General features: G+C 49.4%; 2 protein-coding genes across 2 annotated transcripts in view; one reads left to right on the plus strand and one right to left on the minus strand.

The window, feature by feature from the left end:
- The window catches only part of LOC117881030 (apolipoprotein L6-like), a 36,401-nt gene extending 25,569 nt beyond the window's left edge, over window positions 1–10,832 (minus strand). The window contains exon 1 of the mRNA XM_034777824.1: window positions 10,686–10,832. The gene's annotated coding sequence lies outside the window, so the exon portion shown is untranslated. The remainder of the gene's footprint in view (window positions 1–10,685) is intronic.
- On the plus strand, window positions 8,915–18,238 carry MB (myoglobin). The gene is made up of 3 exons (XM_034777838.1): window positions 8,915–9,201; window positions 15,988–16,210; window positions 17,176–18,238. The coding sequence occupies exons 1-3, from the start codon at window positions 9,107–9,109 to the stop codon at window positions 17,320–17,322; spliced, it is 465 nt and encodes a 154-aa protein (XP_034633729.1). The 5' UTR covers window positions 8,915–9,106; the 3' UTR covers window positions 17,323–18,238.
- Window positions 18,239–18,776: the final 538 nt, after the last annotated feature.

Consider the following 18,776-nt stretch of genomic DNA (forward strand, 5'->3'; position numbering starts at 1 on the left):
ATCATCCAGTGCCTGACACGGGCCCTGGTACTAGCCTATGCTCACCCTAAAACACCTAAACTTTGCACGCAGACACTAGCTGTAGTGGTTTGGAAGCAGTTCTTTATCAAGGAAATAATAAAGAGTTAAAACCCCATTGCCTTTTCCAGTAGAAGTTTGAAAGGGGGGGGGGAATATTCTGCTCATAAATTGAAGTTTCTGGCATTGAAATGGACAGCAGTGAACAAGTTTCACGACTATCTTTACCCAGCCAAGTTTCTGGTACGTACACACAACACCTGTTATCCTATGTGCTAACATCAGCTAAGCTTAATGCTACAGGACACCGATGGCTTTCAGCAATGTCCATTTATGACTTCAGTACCAGCTCGGTTTGAACGACACTAATGATGGTGCTCTGTCTTAGCACCTTCACCCAGAACAGAACACACCAGATTGCTGGAGGACTATTCCTGACCCTGGTGTAAAAGCTATATGCCATATGCTAAACTATACAGACAAAACAACCACCAACCTGAAAAGGGCTGTCAACCAGCTGGGAGCCCCCCCAGAAGCTATCTCTATAGGTTACGCCCATTTCACCCATCTGGATATGACTTCTTTACTGCAACTATGCAAGTCTGCCTGGAGAAAAACCTGACTTCAGTTTAAGAAACTTTATTCATACTTTACAGAAGGGATTGTGAGAGTTGTCAGTCCAGTATTCTCACCAAGATGCACCCTTATTTTTTTTAAAGAAATGGAGTAAGCTCTAATAAATGCCCTATTATTTCACATAATCCAAGGTTCAATGGCTCTGAAGAAACAACTAGTGCTTCCTTTTAAACTTTGGAGGATTGTCCTACATTTCCTCCATTATGAAAACGAGCACTTGCAAATACACAAAACTCTTAACCTAGTAAAGTCCAGGTTCTATTGGCCATGTATGGCTCATGAGGTTGAAAAGCATTGCAAGGCTTGCTTTAGATGTACATGTAAGCAGGATCTGACTGAATGCTTCCCTGATAGCTAGCTGGGAGGGGGAGAGACTTTGGGTGTGTTTATGTAAATACAGTTTGCACCTGCCTTGCTTAGATATTCATCAGATGGAGTGGTGTCAAAGGAATCAACTTTGGCTGGTGTTTGGTTACAAATCACTTTAGTACTGAATTCAGTGAAATACGCTTACCAATGTCGTAATTATTGTAGGAATTACAGGAAAGCAGGACTGTGCTTAACCTGTCCCAAAATAAGGGGGTCACCCTCAATTTAAAGAACCTCATTAAGCCAGGGGCTTGAATGCCAGATCCCTGTGAAAGGGGCTAGGTGTGCTAGCCAGAAGGCTAAGAACCCTCCCCAAGGGTCTTCCCTGGACTAGTTAAACCTGTTCCTTCCCACTGTTCAAAGAAAGAGATAAATAGGCTTCATTGGGAGCTTCTTTGTTATTTTAAATGCTCAATCAGAGCTGAAATCAGTTGTGGTAGGACTGTGTTTCTCCCCTACCTGCTAAGAGCTAAAAATCACTGAGAGACTGATGTGTAGAGGTCATAGCAGAGAGGCAGGTGGCAGCAGAAGGTGATTGACAGCTAGCAAACGAGTGGCTGGTGAGGTGGAGAGGCTCAGTGAGCAGCCAGCAGGGCAGCTGGTGGATAGCGCCACAGCACAGCCTTGCAGAGATGTGGCGAGCGAGTGCTTGCGCAGTAAGGTGCCTCTTTACCCCTCCCCCCCACTGGGTGGGGAGGTGAAATCTGCAGATGCACCTCTGAATTGTGGGTCTGCCCTGACGAAGGACAGCAACTGTGAATGGGGTACAGAGAAGGGTTGGGCACGTGAAAGGGATTTTTGGGTTGCTGGACTTAAGGGGGAAAAGGACACTGCCCGACTTACTTGGTTTATGTTTATGAATCCTGTTTGCAGTGTTTTTCCAAATTAACGCCCAGTTACTTCCCTCCTTTTATTAAAAGTTTCTTTTCTACACTCAGACTCTGTGCTTGTGAATGGGGAAGTATTGCCTCTGAGGCACCCAGGGATGGTGTGTCATTTTCCCAGGTTACTGGGTGGGGGCTTGAGCCAGTTTTGTGTTGCATTGATGGAAAGGAACCCCTAGATATTGAACCCGGCCCCAGTTGCTGCTGGCTCCACCTGGCAGAAGGGTTACCTTCACAAAGAAAAACACTGCTAAAGATATCTTCCCCTTTAGTTAGCTGTGGACCCTTTGATCTCGTACACATGGACTTTTTAAGTTTGGAAAGTAATACTAAGAACATTGAAAACATACTCCTGGTAAAGGACCATTTCACCCAATATGCGGGGACTAGAAAGCTGCCACCGTTGCAGAGGTGCTGTGGGAAAAGTTCTTTGTGCACTATGGATTGCCCTGTAGAATCCATTCAGATCCAGGAAAAGATTTCAGAAGTCAGCTTATTAAAGATCTATTGCAAATGACAGGAATGAGGAAATCCAAAACCACTCCTTACCATCCCAAGAAGATCCGCAGCCAGAGAGATTTAATAGGACCTTGTTAAACATGTTAGGCACCCTGAACACTAATCAAAAGTCCAAATGGAGTCAGCATGACAGCTGCTTAGTACCTGCCTACAATCACACAAGTAAAATCCCACTAGGTATTCCCCATGTCACCTAACGTTTGGGAGAGAGGCAGACCTCCAGTGAACTTAGCCTTTGGAGCGTCTGCTGATGGAGCTTACCCTGAAATCTACCTCCAGCGTGTCATCCAACTAAGAAAGCATTTAAAAGGGTCTATAAAATAGCCACAGAAGCAGAAATAAAAGGCGGAGAGCCCAACAAAGCCAAATACAATGACTATGTGAGGGATCAAGCCCTCAAACCAGAGAGCAGATCCTGATACAAAATCTTGGGCTCCAGGAAAGACACAAGATTGCTGACTGTTGCCAGGCTAAACCTACATCACAGAAGAGAAGGCGCCAGGCCTTCTTGTCTACAAAGTTCAGCCTGAGGAGGGGAGAGAACCTAGCAAGATTCTCCACGGAAACCATCTGTTGCCCATTGGACAGCTAGACTCCAGTACTAACACGGCACTACCAGCCCCTGTCCAAAGATCTCCTGTTACTTGGAGCGGGAAGACAGCAGGAGAACCTCAGTCTCCAGTGCCATCTCCTGATATAGCTCATTCAGCGACAGCTAAGGGGAAACCTGTTGCTTCTAATGACGATAGTGAGTCTAGTTTCCCATGTGGGGAAATGAGCACATCAATCTGATGACGTTTGGAAGGAACAAGACTCGTAATGGAATAAAAACCCTAGTTTTAACCAAACCTTACTGCTCTACATAAGTTAAACCCTTTAGCTGAACATTTCATTTCACCACAAAATCAAGAAGATATGGTCATGGTTATGGAGAAATATCCTACTGAGGGAGAAGTTGCAGACCCAAGTGTGGAGCCTTTGGTGGGAAGTGAATGCCCTACTGCTGCCAAGGATACAGCTGTACCCGGACAGTCTGGTCAAGAAGTGAAACCTGTCATAAAGTTAATCTCTGACTCCCCTGGTGTCGCCTCCTCTCCCTGTGCTGTATAAGTGGGTGTCAGGAGCATGCTGTCCAATATTAAAACCCACTGTGTAGTGAGTGGGGGGAGGAGCTGTGTAGTTGGAGAGACAATGGTGACCGCCCTGTGGTGGGCAGAGCCAGGACACACACGCCCACCTTGCCAGAAACAGAGGGATGGGAAAGGAAGTGAAAATATAAAAGGCAGGCCCTTCAGCTCAGTTGGAGAGGCTGGAGCTCGGACCTGACAGCGGCCATTACATCACCTGAGACCCAGAGTGACTACCAGAACTGCCGGTCGCTGGAGACACCGAGGAGTTGCTATTAGCTGTTTATCCCAGTGAAGTGAACGACGGCCCGAACAGGAGCATAGGAAGTAGCCCAGGGGAGCTGAATATAGTTCGGCTGTGTTGCTGACTGACATCTGACCAATGTTTTGTGGCCGGATTTCCCCGCTAACCCAGTGGTGAAGCATTTCACCGTTGCTAGGGCCCTGGGCTGCGACCCAGTGTTGTCAAGCAGGCCCATGTCCCCCTGCCACCCAACTCCTGGGGTAGCAGGCGCCTCACTCTAGGCCAAGAGACCTGTGTGTGTTGGCGGTCTTCCAGAGCCAGGACCCCCAACTGTGTGCTGCCCCACCTTGCCTGAGGGCTGGGGCTCATAGACATTACTGCTCTACCCCGTCGAGTGGCAGAGACCCCAGTGCTAATTCCCCCTCGGAACTGCACTCTCCCAGAGGCCTTGTAGCGAGGGGGCATGGCCTCCCTCCTAGACAGATGGCGGGACAAACTGCAACTGCCTTACACCATTAATGTTGTGCGCAGGTTTTAGTAGGACAGCGTATTTGTGTACATTAATGAAATTTAATTTATGTATCATTTTAAATGTCTATTGAAATTCTTGATGGGAACATCAAGTTTTCCCAGGTGAGGGAGCGTGTAACCCCCTCTGGAACTAATTGTTCCTAACATATTACACTGAGCGTCTAGGGGACTTGCCCCTACACTACAGCAGCAGCAGTGACAACAGAGGCTGAGGATCTTATTTCCCAGACTGCCTAGAGTCCAGGGCAGAGATCCAACAAGCTGGATGGTACTACCAGAACCAATCAAAAGTCAAAACTCAAAGACAAAGGGTTTGATTATACTTCTGGCTTTTTGGTTGTGTTTGGAGTGTAGCGGGGAGAATAGCATCACAGCCAGGAAGGTCCCTTCTACCCTCCCCATTCCTGCCCATGGGAAGATTTTAAGACCTTTTGGAATTAATATGACAATGGACAATGTCACCTCAGCAGAAATCAGAAACTCAGAAAACTTCAATTTGCAGTCAGGCTATTGAAAGCCAGCCTAACTGCACACTTAAATCCAGATCAGAGAGGCACAACGACAATCTCCTTGGTGCAAATATAGTAGTTTGTAAAAACACCGTTGTTTGTTTATTCTGATATTGTGTTTTAAGCAAGCCACTGATTTCAGTGCTGCGCCATCCATCAAAGACTGAGCCTGAACTCACTGTTTGCCTAGGCAGATGCTAGCTGTTGGGGGAGGAAGCAGGGTGGTTTGCACTGGCTGTAAATGTTGGGTGGGCGGTAGAGTTTATATATGACTAATTTTGTCTTTTGTTGTTTTGTTGGTTATTGTTTTATTACTCTGAGAACTGATACAACTATTTTATTTTTATGTATTCTGACTAATACTCCTCTGTATAAGTTTGGGTGGTAAATATTTTCCCAAGGAACAGGCCCTCTGTGTTATATTGGAATTGGAAAAGGTTCAGAAAAGGGCAACAAAAATGATTAGGGGTATGGGACATTTCAGCTGGGAAAAGAGACGACTAAGGGGGGATATGATAGAGGTCTATAAAATCATGACTGGTGTGGAGAAAGTAAATAAGGAAGTGTTATTTTAGGGTAACCTTAGGTCCGGTTTTTCCCGGACATGTCTGGCTTTTTGGTAATCAAACCCCTGTCCGGGGGGAATTGCCAAAAAGCCAAACATGTCCGGGAAAAATACCGCCGGCCGGGCACTTCCCCTCCTGCAGCTGCTGTGCTCCCTACCTTGACTCTTCTGCTCTGTTTAAAGCTGAACTGCCCAAGCGCTACTGGCTTCGGGCAGCCCCCATGCCTCTGGACCCTGAGCTGCCAGCCGGGCACTTCCTCTCCCGGGCTCCGGGGACGCAGGGTCCAGAGGCATGGGGGTTGCCTGAAGCTGGTAGCGCTCGGGCAGCTCGGTGCTTACAGAGCCCAGGAGTTCAGAGAGCACAGCAGCTGGAGCCCGGGAGGGGAAGTGCCCGAGGGGCGCAGGGTCCGAGGCATGGGGGCTGCCCGAAGCCCAAGCGCTACCGACTTCGTGGTTTGCCGGGCAGCCTCCAGACCTTGCGCCCCTGGCTGGGCGCTTCCCCTCCCGGGCTCCAGCTGCGCTGGGGAAGTGCCGGCCGGGGGTGCAGGGTCTGGGGGCTGCCCGGCAAACCATGAAGCCGGTAGTGCTCAGGCAGCCCTTTTTGCGTGGCTGGGAGGGAGGAGAGGGAATGCGGGGCACTCAGGGGAGGGGGCAGAGTTAGGGCGGGGACTTTGGGGAAGGGGTGGGGAATGGGCGGAGATGGGTGGGGCCGGGGTTGGGAAAGGAGCGGGGCCAGGGCCCCGTGGAGTGTCCTCTTTTTTTATTTTTTAAATATGGTAACCCTAGTTATTTACTCCTTCCAATAACACAATAACTAGGAGTCGCCAGATGAAATTAATAGGCAGCAGGTTTAAAACAAACAAAAGGAAGTATTTTTTCCACACCACACACAGTTAACCTGTGGAACTCCTTGCCAGAGGATGTTGTGAAGGCCAAGACTATAACAGAGTTCAAAAAAGAACTAGATAAATTCATGGAGGATAGGTCCATCAATGGCAATTAGCTAGGATGGAGTCCCTAGCCTCTGTTTGTCAGAAGCTGGGAATGGGCAGCAGGGGATGGATCACTTGATGATTACCTGTTCTGTTCATTCCCTCTGGGGCACCTGGCATTGGCCACTGTCGGAATACAGGATACTGGGATAGACGGACCTTTGGTTTGACCCAGTATTGTCGTTCTTACGTTATGTTCTTATGTTCTCTGCACTAGGAGGGGTTTCCTTGGGCGGAGGCACCAGGTGCCTTTGTAGATGAACCCAGGACCCATACCCACACCTCAGAGTTGAGTTACACTCACAACTCCACTGTGAAGTAGGATACTGCTATTACCCCCATTTTACGATGGGAAACTGAGGCACAGAGAGACTGAGTGACTTGCCTAAGGCCACATAGGAAGTTTGTGACAGGGAACTGAAACCAGGTCTCCCAAATCCTAGGCTGGTGCCAATGTTCATCTCCTAACAAGAGCTCCCTTTCTCTGTGTAGATACACTTCTGCTTAGCCACAGATACGGCTGCATATTACAGCAGTAATTGTTGATTGAATTTTATTATCAAGCCATGTTCTGACCATGTCAATAAAGATTCCTTGAACTTGGGAGGGAATAAATCACCACGTCAGTGTGTCTGCCAGTTGTCTGTCCTTCCCTGGCCAGCTCCCTCTATGGAGCTATAAAGAAGGGTGGTAAGTCTCCCAAACAGTAAACACAGCACTGTCCTTCCCTGCCCCCCCGCCCCTGGCTTTCTCCAAACACACTGTTATTTGAATGTAGGGATACAGACATTTAGTTAATGATTAGGGGAGAGAACATTATCAGAGACTAACAAATTTATTAGAGCATAAGCTTTCGTGGACTACAGCCCACTTCTCCACGAAAGCTTATGCTCTAATAAATTTGTTAGTCTCTAAGGTGCCACAAGTACTCCTGTTCTTTTTGCGGATACAGACTAACACGGCTGCTACTCTGAAACCTAACATTATCAGACAGGATCAGACCCTGGGTCCATCTAGCCCAGAGTCCTGTCTCAGGTGCTTCAGAGCCCTGAAATATGCAGATGTGGGATAATCTGCCCCTGACAGTAGGTCTAACCCTGGTCCCTCATAGTTAGAAATTGTTTTGAGCCCTGAAGCGTCAGGTTTTTTATCGTTTGATAAATGGCTACCTGGGGGCTCTTTGACACATTCTGGGTGCCAACTTGCAACATTCAAGCAGTTCAGTGCTGTAATGTAATATCCCCCTTGTTTTTTTCCTGGTTCTGGGGAGTGAGGAGGGGAACACATGGCATTTGGACCCAGAGGAACTAAAAGCTCCCGAGGAGACTTCTCCATGAGACTGTGCGATTTTCTAAAAGAGAATCACCTGTTTTATCGGAGAAGAAAATAAGACTATTAAAAAGGAAATGTAAAATCTAATCCCAGATCTGCAGTGGAAAGGAAATACTCTTGTAATCAGTAACCAGTTCTACAGGAGAGCTGGGCCCTCCCCTGTTGCCCATCCTGGGGGGATAATTGGGGGTGCAAAGGATGGGTCACTACAGACAGACATGGTCCATCTCGGTGCTGCCGAGTGTTAGCTTATTCCTTCACTCTCACACTTCTCTGGTCCTTCTCACATGAACAGAGAGCAACAATACCCGAAGTCCGAAGGTGCAAACAATTCGATGTTTATTGGGGTGAACTTCCAGCAAGCTTAAATCCAAATTCCTTTTTCCTTATTTTCGAATCCCAACTTACTTCCTGTTTGCCCCTAATTTATATAGTAATATTTTTAGCTATACCTTAACCATTCTACTAAAATTTACCTAACCAATCCTAACATATTGTAACATGATTAGCTAACCAATTATATTCCACCACCTTAATTAATTTACACCCAGCAAAATTAATTATATAGCAGACAGAAACAATTACAGAACTAGACAGAGACCATGCAAATAAATATACAAAACAATACAGAAGTGAGGATTTCACAACTACATCTATACAGACATAAGGGTTTTCCAGCTGTGTCTATTGATAAGTGAATTCTTACCAGACAGAAAACTATCAAACTAAATTTCCTTTTACATGTTCCTTTCTCTGGAGGTGATAGATTGGATCACCTTCCTAACAGCCCCAGATTGCCTTATTTCAATATGACTAAACAGGGCCTCAGACTGTCACAGTGAGAGAAGGCCCTTCCACAGATAGACAATGATTTTGATTCTTTCTTTTACACCTCTATAACTAGCTAAGTGATAAGAATACACCTAAATTCTTAAAGTATAGGCCTTTGCAGACAGGCCTGACTATCTATATCCTAACACCGAGTATGTGGTTCTGAAATCTACAGCTTGAAATTTTGACTCTGCCTCTCGGGACACCAGCTCTGTGACAGGCTCCTGGCACTGCACTTCAGCAGTGCCCTTTCTGCCCACAGTGGGACATGTGCCAACCCAATAGGAAAAGCAGAAATTATTCCATCAGTGGCAGCCACAATAGCACCAGACCCAAAATAGCTTCCCAGAAAGAGAGAGGCAGATTAGGTTAGACTAGCCTGAAAGAGAGTGAAACTCCAGCTGACAATTGACAGGTGTCCGTCTGTGAGGAGGGATTATAAACCCCCGGAGTGAGCTCTCTAGCAGCACTCTGAGGCAGGGCATACAGCTGCACCACTTGGGAAACAACCTCATCTCTGCTTTTCTTTTTTTCAAGCACCAACAAATTATGGGGCTCAGTGATGACGAATGGCACCATGTCCTGGGCATCTGGGCGAAAGTGGAACCAGACCTCTCGGCCCATGGACAGGAAGTTATAATCAGGTAGGCATGAAACTGGTGATGGAAGTGCGAGAGAGAGCATGGCTCAAGAGCTTGGTGCACTCGACTTTATGACTAATCTGCTTCTGAGCATCCCTTAGAGCAGGGGCGGGCAAACTTTTTGGCCTGAGGGCCGCATCGGATTTCAGAAATTGTATGGAGGGCTGGTTAGGGGAGGCTGTGCCTCCCCAAACAGCCAGGCGTCGCCCGGCCACCACCCCCTCTCCGACCCCTCCTGCTTCTTGCCCCTTATAGCCCCCCAGGACTCCTGACCCATCCAACCCCACCCCTGTTCCCTGATGACCCCCCGCCCGGGTCCCTGCCCATCCAACCCCTTCCCTGCTTCCGGATGACCCCCCCGGGCCCCTGCCCCATCCACCCCCCTGCTCCATCCACCCCCCCAACCGCCCCCAGACTCCCTGCCCCTAACTTCCCCCTACCCCATCCAACACCCCCTCTTCTTCCTGACTGCCCCCTGGAACCCCTGCCCCATCCAATCACCCCTTCTCCCTGCTCCCTGACTGCCCCCAGAACCCCTGCCCCTGACTGCCTCCCGTCGCCCCATCCAACACCCCCTCTCCTTCCTGACTGCTTCCTCCCCCCCACCCCGGGACCTCTGCCTCATCCAACCACCCCTTCTCCTTGACCGCCCCGGAACCCCTGCCCCCATTCAACCCCCATTCCCTGCCCTCTGACCGCTCCGACCCCTATCCACACCGCTGGCCCCTGACCACCCCTGAACTCCCCTGCCTTCTATCCAACCCCCCTCCCCCACTCCCTGCCCCCTTTCCGTGCCGCCCATTTGGAGCCAGCCACACAGCACAGAGCATCGGTTCAGGCCGGGCTCTGCAGCTGCACTACCCCAGGAGCTCGCCACCCAGAGCATTGTGCCAGTGGCGGGGCGAGTTGAGGCTGCAGGGGAAGGGCTGGGGGCTAGCCTCCCTGGCCAGGAGCTCAGGGGCTGGAGAGAACGGTCCCACGGGGCGGATGTGGCCCGCGGGCTGTAGTTTGCCCACCTCTGCCTTAGAGGTTTACCGGTGAGAAAGCGAGGTGGGTGGTTGTGTCTCATTACCCCTGGGGCTTTCATTTTCTCTAGAGTTTGTTTGAATTGACTTCTTTCTTTATTGATCATTTCTAGGGCAGTGGGTTTCCCGTCACTCTGGTTTCTGGGTTAAAAGCTTTAACTTTTTAAGGTCGTCCCCCCCCAAAAAAAAATTAAAAAAAAAAGTTTGGGTTTTGTCACTCCCTTTGCCCTGATCAGCCAACCCACTAATGAACTTGAACTCCAGGTCCCCACTGACAGAACACAGTGAAGCAAAATGTTGGAGTGAGGTGAGTGTCCCTCCTGGGCCTTCCAATTCCCTGAAGTTGGCCCATCAGGAGGTAGGGAGGGGAAACAGCACGGGAGGATACAAAGAAAGGGATGGTGGGAAGAGATGAGAGAAAAATTGCACGTAACCAATTTTCATCAAATTTGCTGTGATTACCTGTGATTTCCGCTCCACCAAATTTCACATGCTGAACCCCCCCGAATCATTTCTTTCTGTTTCCTCTTCGGTAGTCTCTTCCAGCCTGCCACAGCCTCAGGCCAAACCCTCTAGAAATGTGGGCGGTAGGAGCCAAGCTCTTTTCAAAGCCCAGCTTGAGTCTGTGGTCTGAGATGGGGCACTTCCCCCTCCCCCTCCTCCACTGGAGTGTGTGATTCTGAGGTTAGGGTCGGAGTTCTCCCCGAACCAAGCTCCAGGGAGGCCCCACAATACTGAGTCTTTGACCATCTGGTGATGGAGCAGTGAGTAGCATTTCAATGGCCTTGAGGTCCCCTCCAGTGGGATGGGCATGTTGGGTTTTGATTCCCCTGGGCACCTGTTTCAAGTGACATACACCATGAGCTTTAACAGTAAATTAAGATCCCCTTTATGTATCAGTTCTGCCTGTCCAATTTCAGAGGTCACCAATCCCCATAGGTGCATGCTAAAAAATGCTGCACATAAACATGTTCTTGGTTAAGTTGCTTTGGGTGCTTTACTTGTGTAATGGTGAGGTCATCTTAACTAAATGTGGCGCCAATGACATGTTGTTGATATTTTAAGCAGGGGCTGCTACCAGATTTCTCCCTTAGCCGGGGCTAAATCCCATGTACCAGAGGTATGGCGTACACTTGCAAGGAGAGGACGTGGTGCAGATGACTGGAGAATCTATCGATCTGCTTCCCCTCTTTGAATGAGAATGTTTTCTTTTAAGCATAGCTAAGGAGGGGAGCAACATTGCTTGGCAAACCCATACTCTGTGCCCTTCACTGGAAAGGTCCATTCCTTGCTCTTGAAAAATATCCTGAGTATAGTATTCTTGTATGACAATTTTTGGTTCTGGTAGTGGCCACGGTATGTTGGACGCTTTTCAAACAGAAAAGAAGGAATTGTCCTTACTCCAAAGAGCTCACACCCGAAAAGACAGACAGAGGGAGGGTAGGGGAAATGAATACAGCATAAACCAGAGGTGGGCAAACTACGGCCCACAGATCACATCCAGCCCGCGGGGCCCGGCCCCGGAGCTCCTGGCCCGGGAGGCTAGCCCCCGGCCCCTCCCCTGCCGATCCCTCTCCCCTGCAGCCTCAGCTCGCTGCGCTGCCGGCGCAATGCTCTGGGCGGCGGGGCTGCGAGCTTCTGGGGCAGCACAGCTGCAGAGCCGTGGCCTGACCCGGTGTGCTGTGCTGTGCGGTGGCGTGGCTGGCTCCAGCTGGGCGGCACGGCTGACTGTCCTGGTAGCTCTGGGCGGCGTGGCTGTAGCACCGCCAGCCACCGGTGCTCCAGGCAGCACAGTAAGGGGGCAGGGAGCAGGGCTGGGGGTAGGTTGGATAGAGGGGTGTTGGTCGGGGGTGGGGGTGTGGACAGGCGTCGGGGTGGTCAGAGGGCGGGGAACAGGGGGGTTGAATTGGGGCAGGAGCCCTGGGGGAGAAGTCAGGAAGGAGGGGGGGGTTGATCGGGGGCGGGGGTGTGGATAGGGGTCGGGGTGGTCAGAGGGCGGGGAACGGGGGTTGAATTGGGGCAGGGGTCCTGGGGGGCAGTCAGGAAGATGGGGGGGTTGGATGGGGCAGCGGGGGGCCAGTCAGGGCCAGGAGATCCGAGGGCAGTAAGGAGACAGGGAGAAGGGGTGGTTGGATGGGGGCAGGGGTCCTGGGGGAGCAGTCAGGAATGAGAGGAGGGGTTGGATGGAGCGGCTGGGGGCAGTCAGGGGTGGGGGTTCCAGGGGTGGTCAGGGAATAGGGAGCAGGGGGGTGGATGGGAGAAGAGGGGTTGGATGGGACAGGAGTCCTGGGGGGGGCTGTCAGGGGGCGAGAAGCAGGGGGGGTCAGATGGGGGCAGGGGCCGGGCCACGCCTGGCTGTTTGGGGAGGCCCAGTCTCCCTTACCTGGCCCTCCATACAATTTCCGAAACCTGATGCGACCCTCAGCCCAAAAAGTTTGCCTGCCCCTGCCAGAAACAATAAGAAAAGATGTGGCTATATTCATGGTGGTGTATAGCCACATCTTGGCAATACAGTGTTTTAATAACATAATGGGGAGGAAGTGCAAGGGGTGTTTGTTTTTTGCACAACATACATAGATTATCCCTCACTACCCCAAGACCTAATCAGCCAGCTGGTTTCGTGTAGAAATCAAGAGGGATTTGAATACAGGGAGGCCTTGCAGACTTCTGTTGGCATAGTCGTGTGTCCAGCTTGTGCTAAGTGAAAGAGCTTGTAGGTAGATACCCCCTGGAAATATTTTTGACACTTAATGCAGCTGGACCCATTTCAAGCAAAACAAAAATTTCTCTTCAGAGGTATTTTTAGGAGTCCAAAAGATGCATCATCTTTGGCAGGCATAATTTAGCCATAGCCAGACAGAGGGTGAAGGGAGACCGATTACAAGCATAGAAATGATCATAACCTTTCTTCCAATGTAGCGGTGACATTTTAACAAAGCTAATTGGTCCTGATAGGCTCCTTACATTGCACTGGGTGGAGAGTGTGTCTGCAACAAATTGCTTCGCTTATCAACTGCAATAGCATATCGTTCAAATGATACTAAGCGAAGCAATTCGTTGCATGTCCTTCCCTAAGAGAGACCTCTGTGCCAGTCGTTTCTTTCTGAAACAAACCAGGTCATGGAGAAGAAACAAACAAGGAAAAGACCCACCTTGGTACATGTAGTACCGGATAAAGGACAAAATTGACACAGACATCCTTTGTTCCGGTGCCTTCTTAAATGAAAGCCCTGTAAAGAATGATCACCCACATAAAGAATCTTTTTGCTGCAAGGCTGTTCCTATTATCCATATACTCGGGGTGTTTGTCAATTTAATCTAACTAATATAATGCTGTGGTAAGACTGAGAATCTGGCACGAGACTGAATGGCCCATAGAAGCTGAACTCCCTTCTTACTGCCCTTTAAGGGGTCTCTAGTTAAAGGTGGCGGGACTGGCATACTGGCTACTGGCCAATAGCATCATTCCACATGGCAGTCAAACATGGTGGCCATCACGTTGTGAGAGATGGTCTGGTGGTGAAGGCACTGGACTCAAGAGATGTGGGTTCAATTTCTGGCTGTACCACAGACTCTTTGGCCAAGTCACTTTACCTCTCTGTGCCTCGTTTCCCCCTCGTGTAAAATAAGGATATCAATATTTTTTGCCTCTTCTTTATTTGCCTCGTTTATTTGGAGCGTATGATCTTCAGACCAGGGAGGGCCTCTTTGTCTGTGTCTGTACAGTGCCTAGCTCAATGGAGCCATGATCTCAGTGCTACTGTGGCACAAATGATACATGATTCTTAGGTATGATACAAATAAATAATAGTAATGAAGGCCAGTACTCCCCTTTCATTGTCACTGCAGAACGTGGGGCAAAAGTGACATTTCCTTCGGGATTGGCTGCCTGCCGTATCACACCCCCCCTTGCCCCCATGTCTCCAACCCCCAGTAAATTCAGCAGGGGAGGGATGGTGACAGGTCTGTTTTTTAACCACCTTCCCACCATCTCCATTTCAGGAAACAGAGCTCCTGTTTGTAGCTTTGGATGGTGTGGGAGACTTGCCGGCCCTGGGATGGCTGCAGACCTTGTGCTCCTCCAGCTCTTGTTACCCAGTTGCTCCCAATTCTCTAACAGTGCACAGCGGGAGAACCGCGGTGTCAGATATCGGGCTTAGCTGGTGGATGGGTGAGAGAAGTAGTAGGAATTAACACACGCTCTCTGCCATGGTGTTGGGAGTGCTGACTACTGTCTGCACACACACACATACACACACACACATGACTCTGTGGCACAGCACTTGCTGTCTGCACACACACACACACACACAGGACTTTGTGGCACAGCACCTACACCTCTCAGTCAAAGGGCTTTTAGTAGCACCTTTGGCCATTGTATTTAAGTGCTGTACATGGCTCTGGAGGGAGATGTCTAACATTGTTCCCTTCTGGTCGATTTAAGAGCAGCACAGATGAGTTCAGATGGGAACTCAGAGTTTAATGGCTGTAATGCCTCATGGAGCAGAGTTGAAGAAGCAGCCAGGGCATTAAATTGTATGAATCTTCAGAGCCCCATGGCAGGTGAGGGAAGAAGGGTTTTCTCAGACAAATGTCAGTCACTCCGTCGTGTCCCAGCTGACCCTGTGCTCCTACCCTGATCCTAATACACTGGCACAATCCCAGGTGACTGGTGCCAAAGGGCTAAACAGCTGTGAAAAACAAGTAAGATGGGCACCTGCTCTGTGGCATCATTTGAAAACGTTAAGTGCACTGCCGGCCTGCCTCTCATGGAGAGAGATGGAGAAGGCTGGGTTTGGTCATCTTAGAAAGGAGACAAATACGAGAGAACAGGATTAAATGTTATAAAATGATGCTTGGTCCAGGGGAGGAGCTTCTGTTTTCCCTGTCTCGTAACACAAGAACAAGGGGATGTGCAATGAAATGTAAAAGCAGCAAATTCAAAGTGGATAGAAGGAAATACTTTCCCACACAATGTGCAATTAGACTGTGGAACTCACTGCCACAGGATGTTGTTGAGGCTAAGAACTTAGCAAAATTCCAAAAAGGATTAGGTATTTATGTGGACAACAAGAATAGCCTGAGTTGTCAAAGGTATTACTGAAAACTTGGAAAGGATCTAAAACTTCATGCTTCAGTACACTGGAACTAGTGTACCGGGGGTGCTGCCGCACCCATTGGCTTGAAGTGGTTTCCATCATATCCAGGGTTTACAGTTTGGTTCAATGGCTCTCAGCACCCCTACTATACAAATTGTTCCAACACTCCTGCTTCAAGGGTCAGACTAATCTCAAACAATTGAGGGCTAGGATGAGACCTTAATGGGAGGCAAATGATCCCACATCTGCTTTTTTGTGCGGTTCTTACACTTTCCTGTGATGTATCTGGTTCTGACCACTATCTGAGAGTATGTCTACACTGCAATCGGCGGTGTGATTGCAGTGTGCATAGGGATACCTGAACTCTAGCTAGCTTGGATACCAGAGCAGCAAAGCCATAGTCGCATGGACTGGACAAGCCTACCAAGAACCCTGGTTAATTACTTGGATGGCTAGCCCATGCTGATGTCTGTTCTACTTCAGCTTCACTGCTAGATTCAAGCTAGCCTGGGTATGTCTACTCGAGCTGCAATCATGCTGCAGTGTAGAGATCAGTACGATACTGAACTAGATGGACCTTGGGTTTGATCGAGTCTGGCAATTCCTATGGTTTTTTCCCCCCATCCCACCTTTGCACCTCATGGGTTCCCTGCCTCTGTTCACAGACTCTTTCAGGTTCACCCCGAGACCCAGGAACGCTTTGCCAAGTTCAAAAACCTGAAGACAATCGATGAGCTGAAGAGCTCCGAAGAAGTGAAGAAGCACGGCACCACCGTCCTTACCGCCCTGGGCAGAATCCTGAAGCTGAAGAACAATCATGAACCGGAGCTGAAGCCGCTGGCAGAGAGCCATGCCACCAAGCATAAAATCCCTGTCAAGTACTTGGAGGTATGGGAGTTGGAGCGGGTTCCTTGGGTGAGAGGGGGTTCAGTGTGTGTAGAGAATATGGGCTTGAGTGGGAGGGTGGGTTGCACCTCTGTTCACTGATGTCTAGTTGGACTTGTATGAGCTCTGTGTGATGTAGGAGACCACTGTAATATTGGGAGGCTCAGCTCCTGGTATGTGAGTCCCCGTGTTTACATTGCTCACATGCAACCCTTAACAATAACAAACCAGTGGGTGCAGCACCAGCACCCGTGGGAAACCAGATCATATTAGAATCTAGTGAGTGACAGCACCCAAGGGACTTCTTTGTATTACAGCAGCACCTGGAGGCCCCAGTGAAGATCGGGGATCTATTGCGCTAGGCACTATACAAACGCAGAGGGAGAGTTTACAGTGTAAATGGACAAGGCAGACAAAGGATGGGAGGGGAAGTGACTTTCCTAGGATCACGACAGGTCCAGGACTAGAACCAGGTGTCTCCCAAGTCCCAGCCTAGTGCTCTATAGGCCACAATGCCTCTTGAATGGCTGAGGGAAGAACTACTGAATTCAGTCCTAGGACTTGTCTATGCAAACACTTAATTTGTGGCCAGCTGGAGCGTAAATCTATCTTGCCGTAGCTTGCCACGCACTAAGTGCCTGTAGGCACCCTGCTGCCATGCACCAAAAGCTCCCTAGTGCACTTTGATCTACTCCCATTTCAAAGCGGGGTAGATCAAAGCACACTAAGGAACACTTAGTGCGCAGCAGCTGGGCCCACATGGACACTCAGTACACAGCAGGATAGTGTGGGGTAGATTTACACCCCCGCTTGCTGCGAGCTAAGTGTTTGTGTAGACAACCCCTAAGATGTCATTTCCACTATCTGCAAACAATTTTTTACTTTGCATTTACTGAAAGGTCCCTACTGTGAGTGACGCTTACTTGTCCCTTTTTTTCCCCCTCCCCCCAACCTCTCCTTCTTGACAGTTCATTTGTGAAATCATTGTCAAGGTCATTGCTGAGAAACATCCCTCGGACTTTGGGGCCGATTCCCAGGCTGCGATGAGGAAGGCCCTGGAGCTGTTCCGAAATGACATGGCCAGCAAGTACAAGGAGTTCGGTTTCCAGGGCTAGCGTGCACCTGAGGCGACACCTCCATGGAGGCCCAGCAGTGCGTCTTAGAATAGCTTCCTAAGCCCCGGTTTGGGTGCCTCTTAAGTGACATCCAAAAAGCGAGGGGGCGCTTTTGATAGAGCAGCGTTCAATCTCTCACCAAAGAGAGGCGCTCACAGTGATATCTGGCTTCACCTAGAGGAGAAATAATCTGTTTTCTTAGCAAAATAATGTATTTGTTCATTAAGGAATGACCTGAGACCTTCTCCCCTGAGCTCGGCCCCAAAGACCCTATCTCATAGCAGAGCCAGCGAGTAGGAGAATGTTTAGGAATAGATGCCTGAGAATGTGTGTGGGAGAGAGAAACTGGGCTTAAACTGAGAACTCTCCTGCCCGCTGCTAGAATTGACACCACAGCTGGACCCCGATGGACAGACTTGGCCAAGGTCTCCAAAAGGAACTCGGGGGTTTTAGGTGTCCCACCGGAGATGCCATAAAGTGGCCTGATTGTCAGGAAGTGCTGAGCTCCTGCCCTCTGAAAATCAGGTCTCCGTAAGGTGTCAAAATCACTAGTTTGGAAGAACTTAGCAGCCTCACATGAGCCACCAAAGGAGTGAATGAGCTGTGAGGAGCGTCCCACTTCCCCCTAAGGGGGGGGGGGTGACCGTCTCTTAAGATCAGGGATGAGACATGTTAGCAGGTTGCAGTGGGGAGCTTGCAATGGTATTATGCCAATTCTGGGGATGAGCACAGCCCTTCAGCCTCTGGGGACTGGCAAGTGTGTCGCTAGTTGGTAAACTCTCATTAGCCAAAACTCTCAAGAGAAAGTGTAGGACTCCCTTGATCCCCAGCAGGTGCTGCTACGCATTTGAATTTCCATCGCACTGGGTGGTGAATAGTGTGTTTCACAGTAAATAAATATGCTTGTTGTACCGGAGTCTGTGTCTGCTTCTTACTTTTGAGAAGTGCCTAGGTGAGAAGCATGGGAGGTGGAAAAAGGAGAGTGTAGCAAACATCCTTCATTTCCTCTCTGTGACCATCACAGGACACTGCCCCTGTGGTACCACTCAACGTCTTGAGATGCACTTGGAGTCTGTATGGTATAGCGGAAATCAAGCTGCCCTATGGAGGAATAAAAGGCCCTTATATCTGTGTATGGGGGAAGACATCCTCAACTACATCATTGCTCAAAAACCAGCACAGATTCACAGGCTCATCAGCCTTTAAAACTCCACTTCAGCTGAATTCTGGGTCCCTGACTACGCTGTGTGGTTTCCTTGATCAAACTCTGTGGCCCCTGCTGGGCTGGGGATTCTCCTTGGCCCAGCATGGTTTCTTCCTTTCACAGATGCTTGGTTGGTGCTGCTTCTGCAGGGAACTGAGGGTGACACTGTACTCTATTTTCTAACGGCAGCACGTTTCTTGTGTAAACTGAAACATGGCAACAAAAGAAATGCAACTCCTAGTTCAAGAGG

Source organism: Trachemys scripta, chromosome 1 (assembly GCF_013100865.1).
Source record: "Trachemys scripta elegans isolate TJP31775 chromosome 1, CAS_Tse_1.0, whole genome shotgun sequence".
In the NCBI taxonomy this organism is placed as follows: domain Eukaryota; kingdom Metazoa; phylum Chordata; order Testudines; family Emydidae; genus Trachemys; species Trachemys scripta.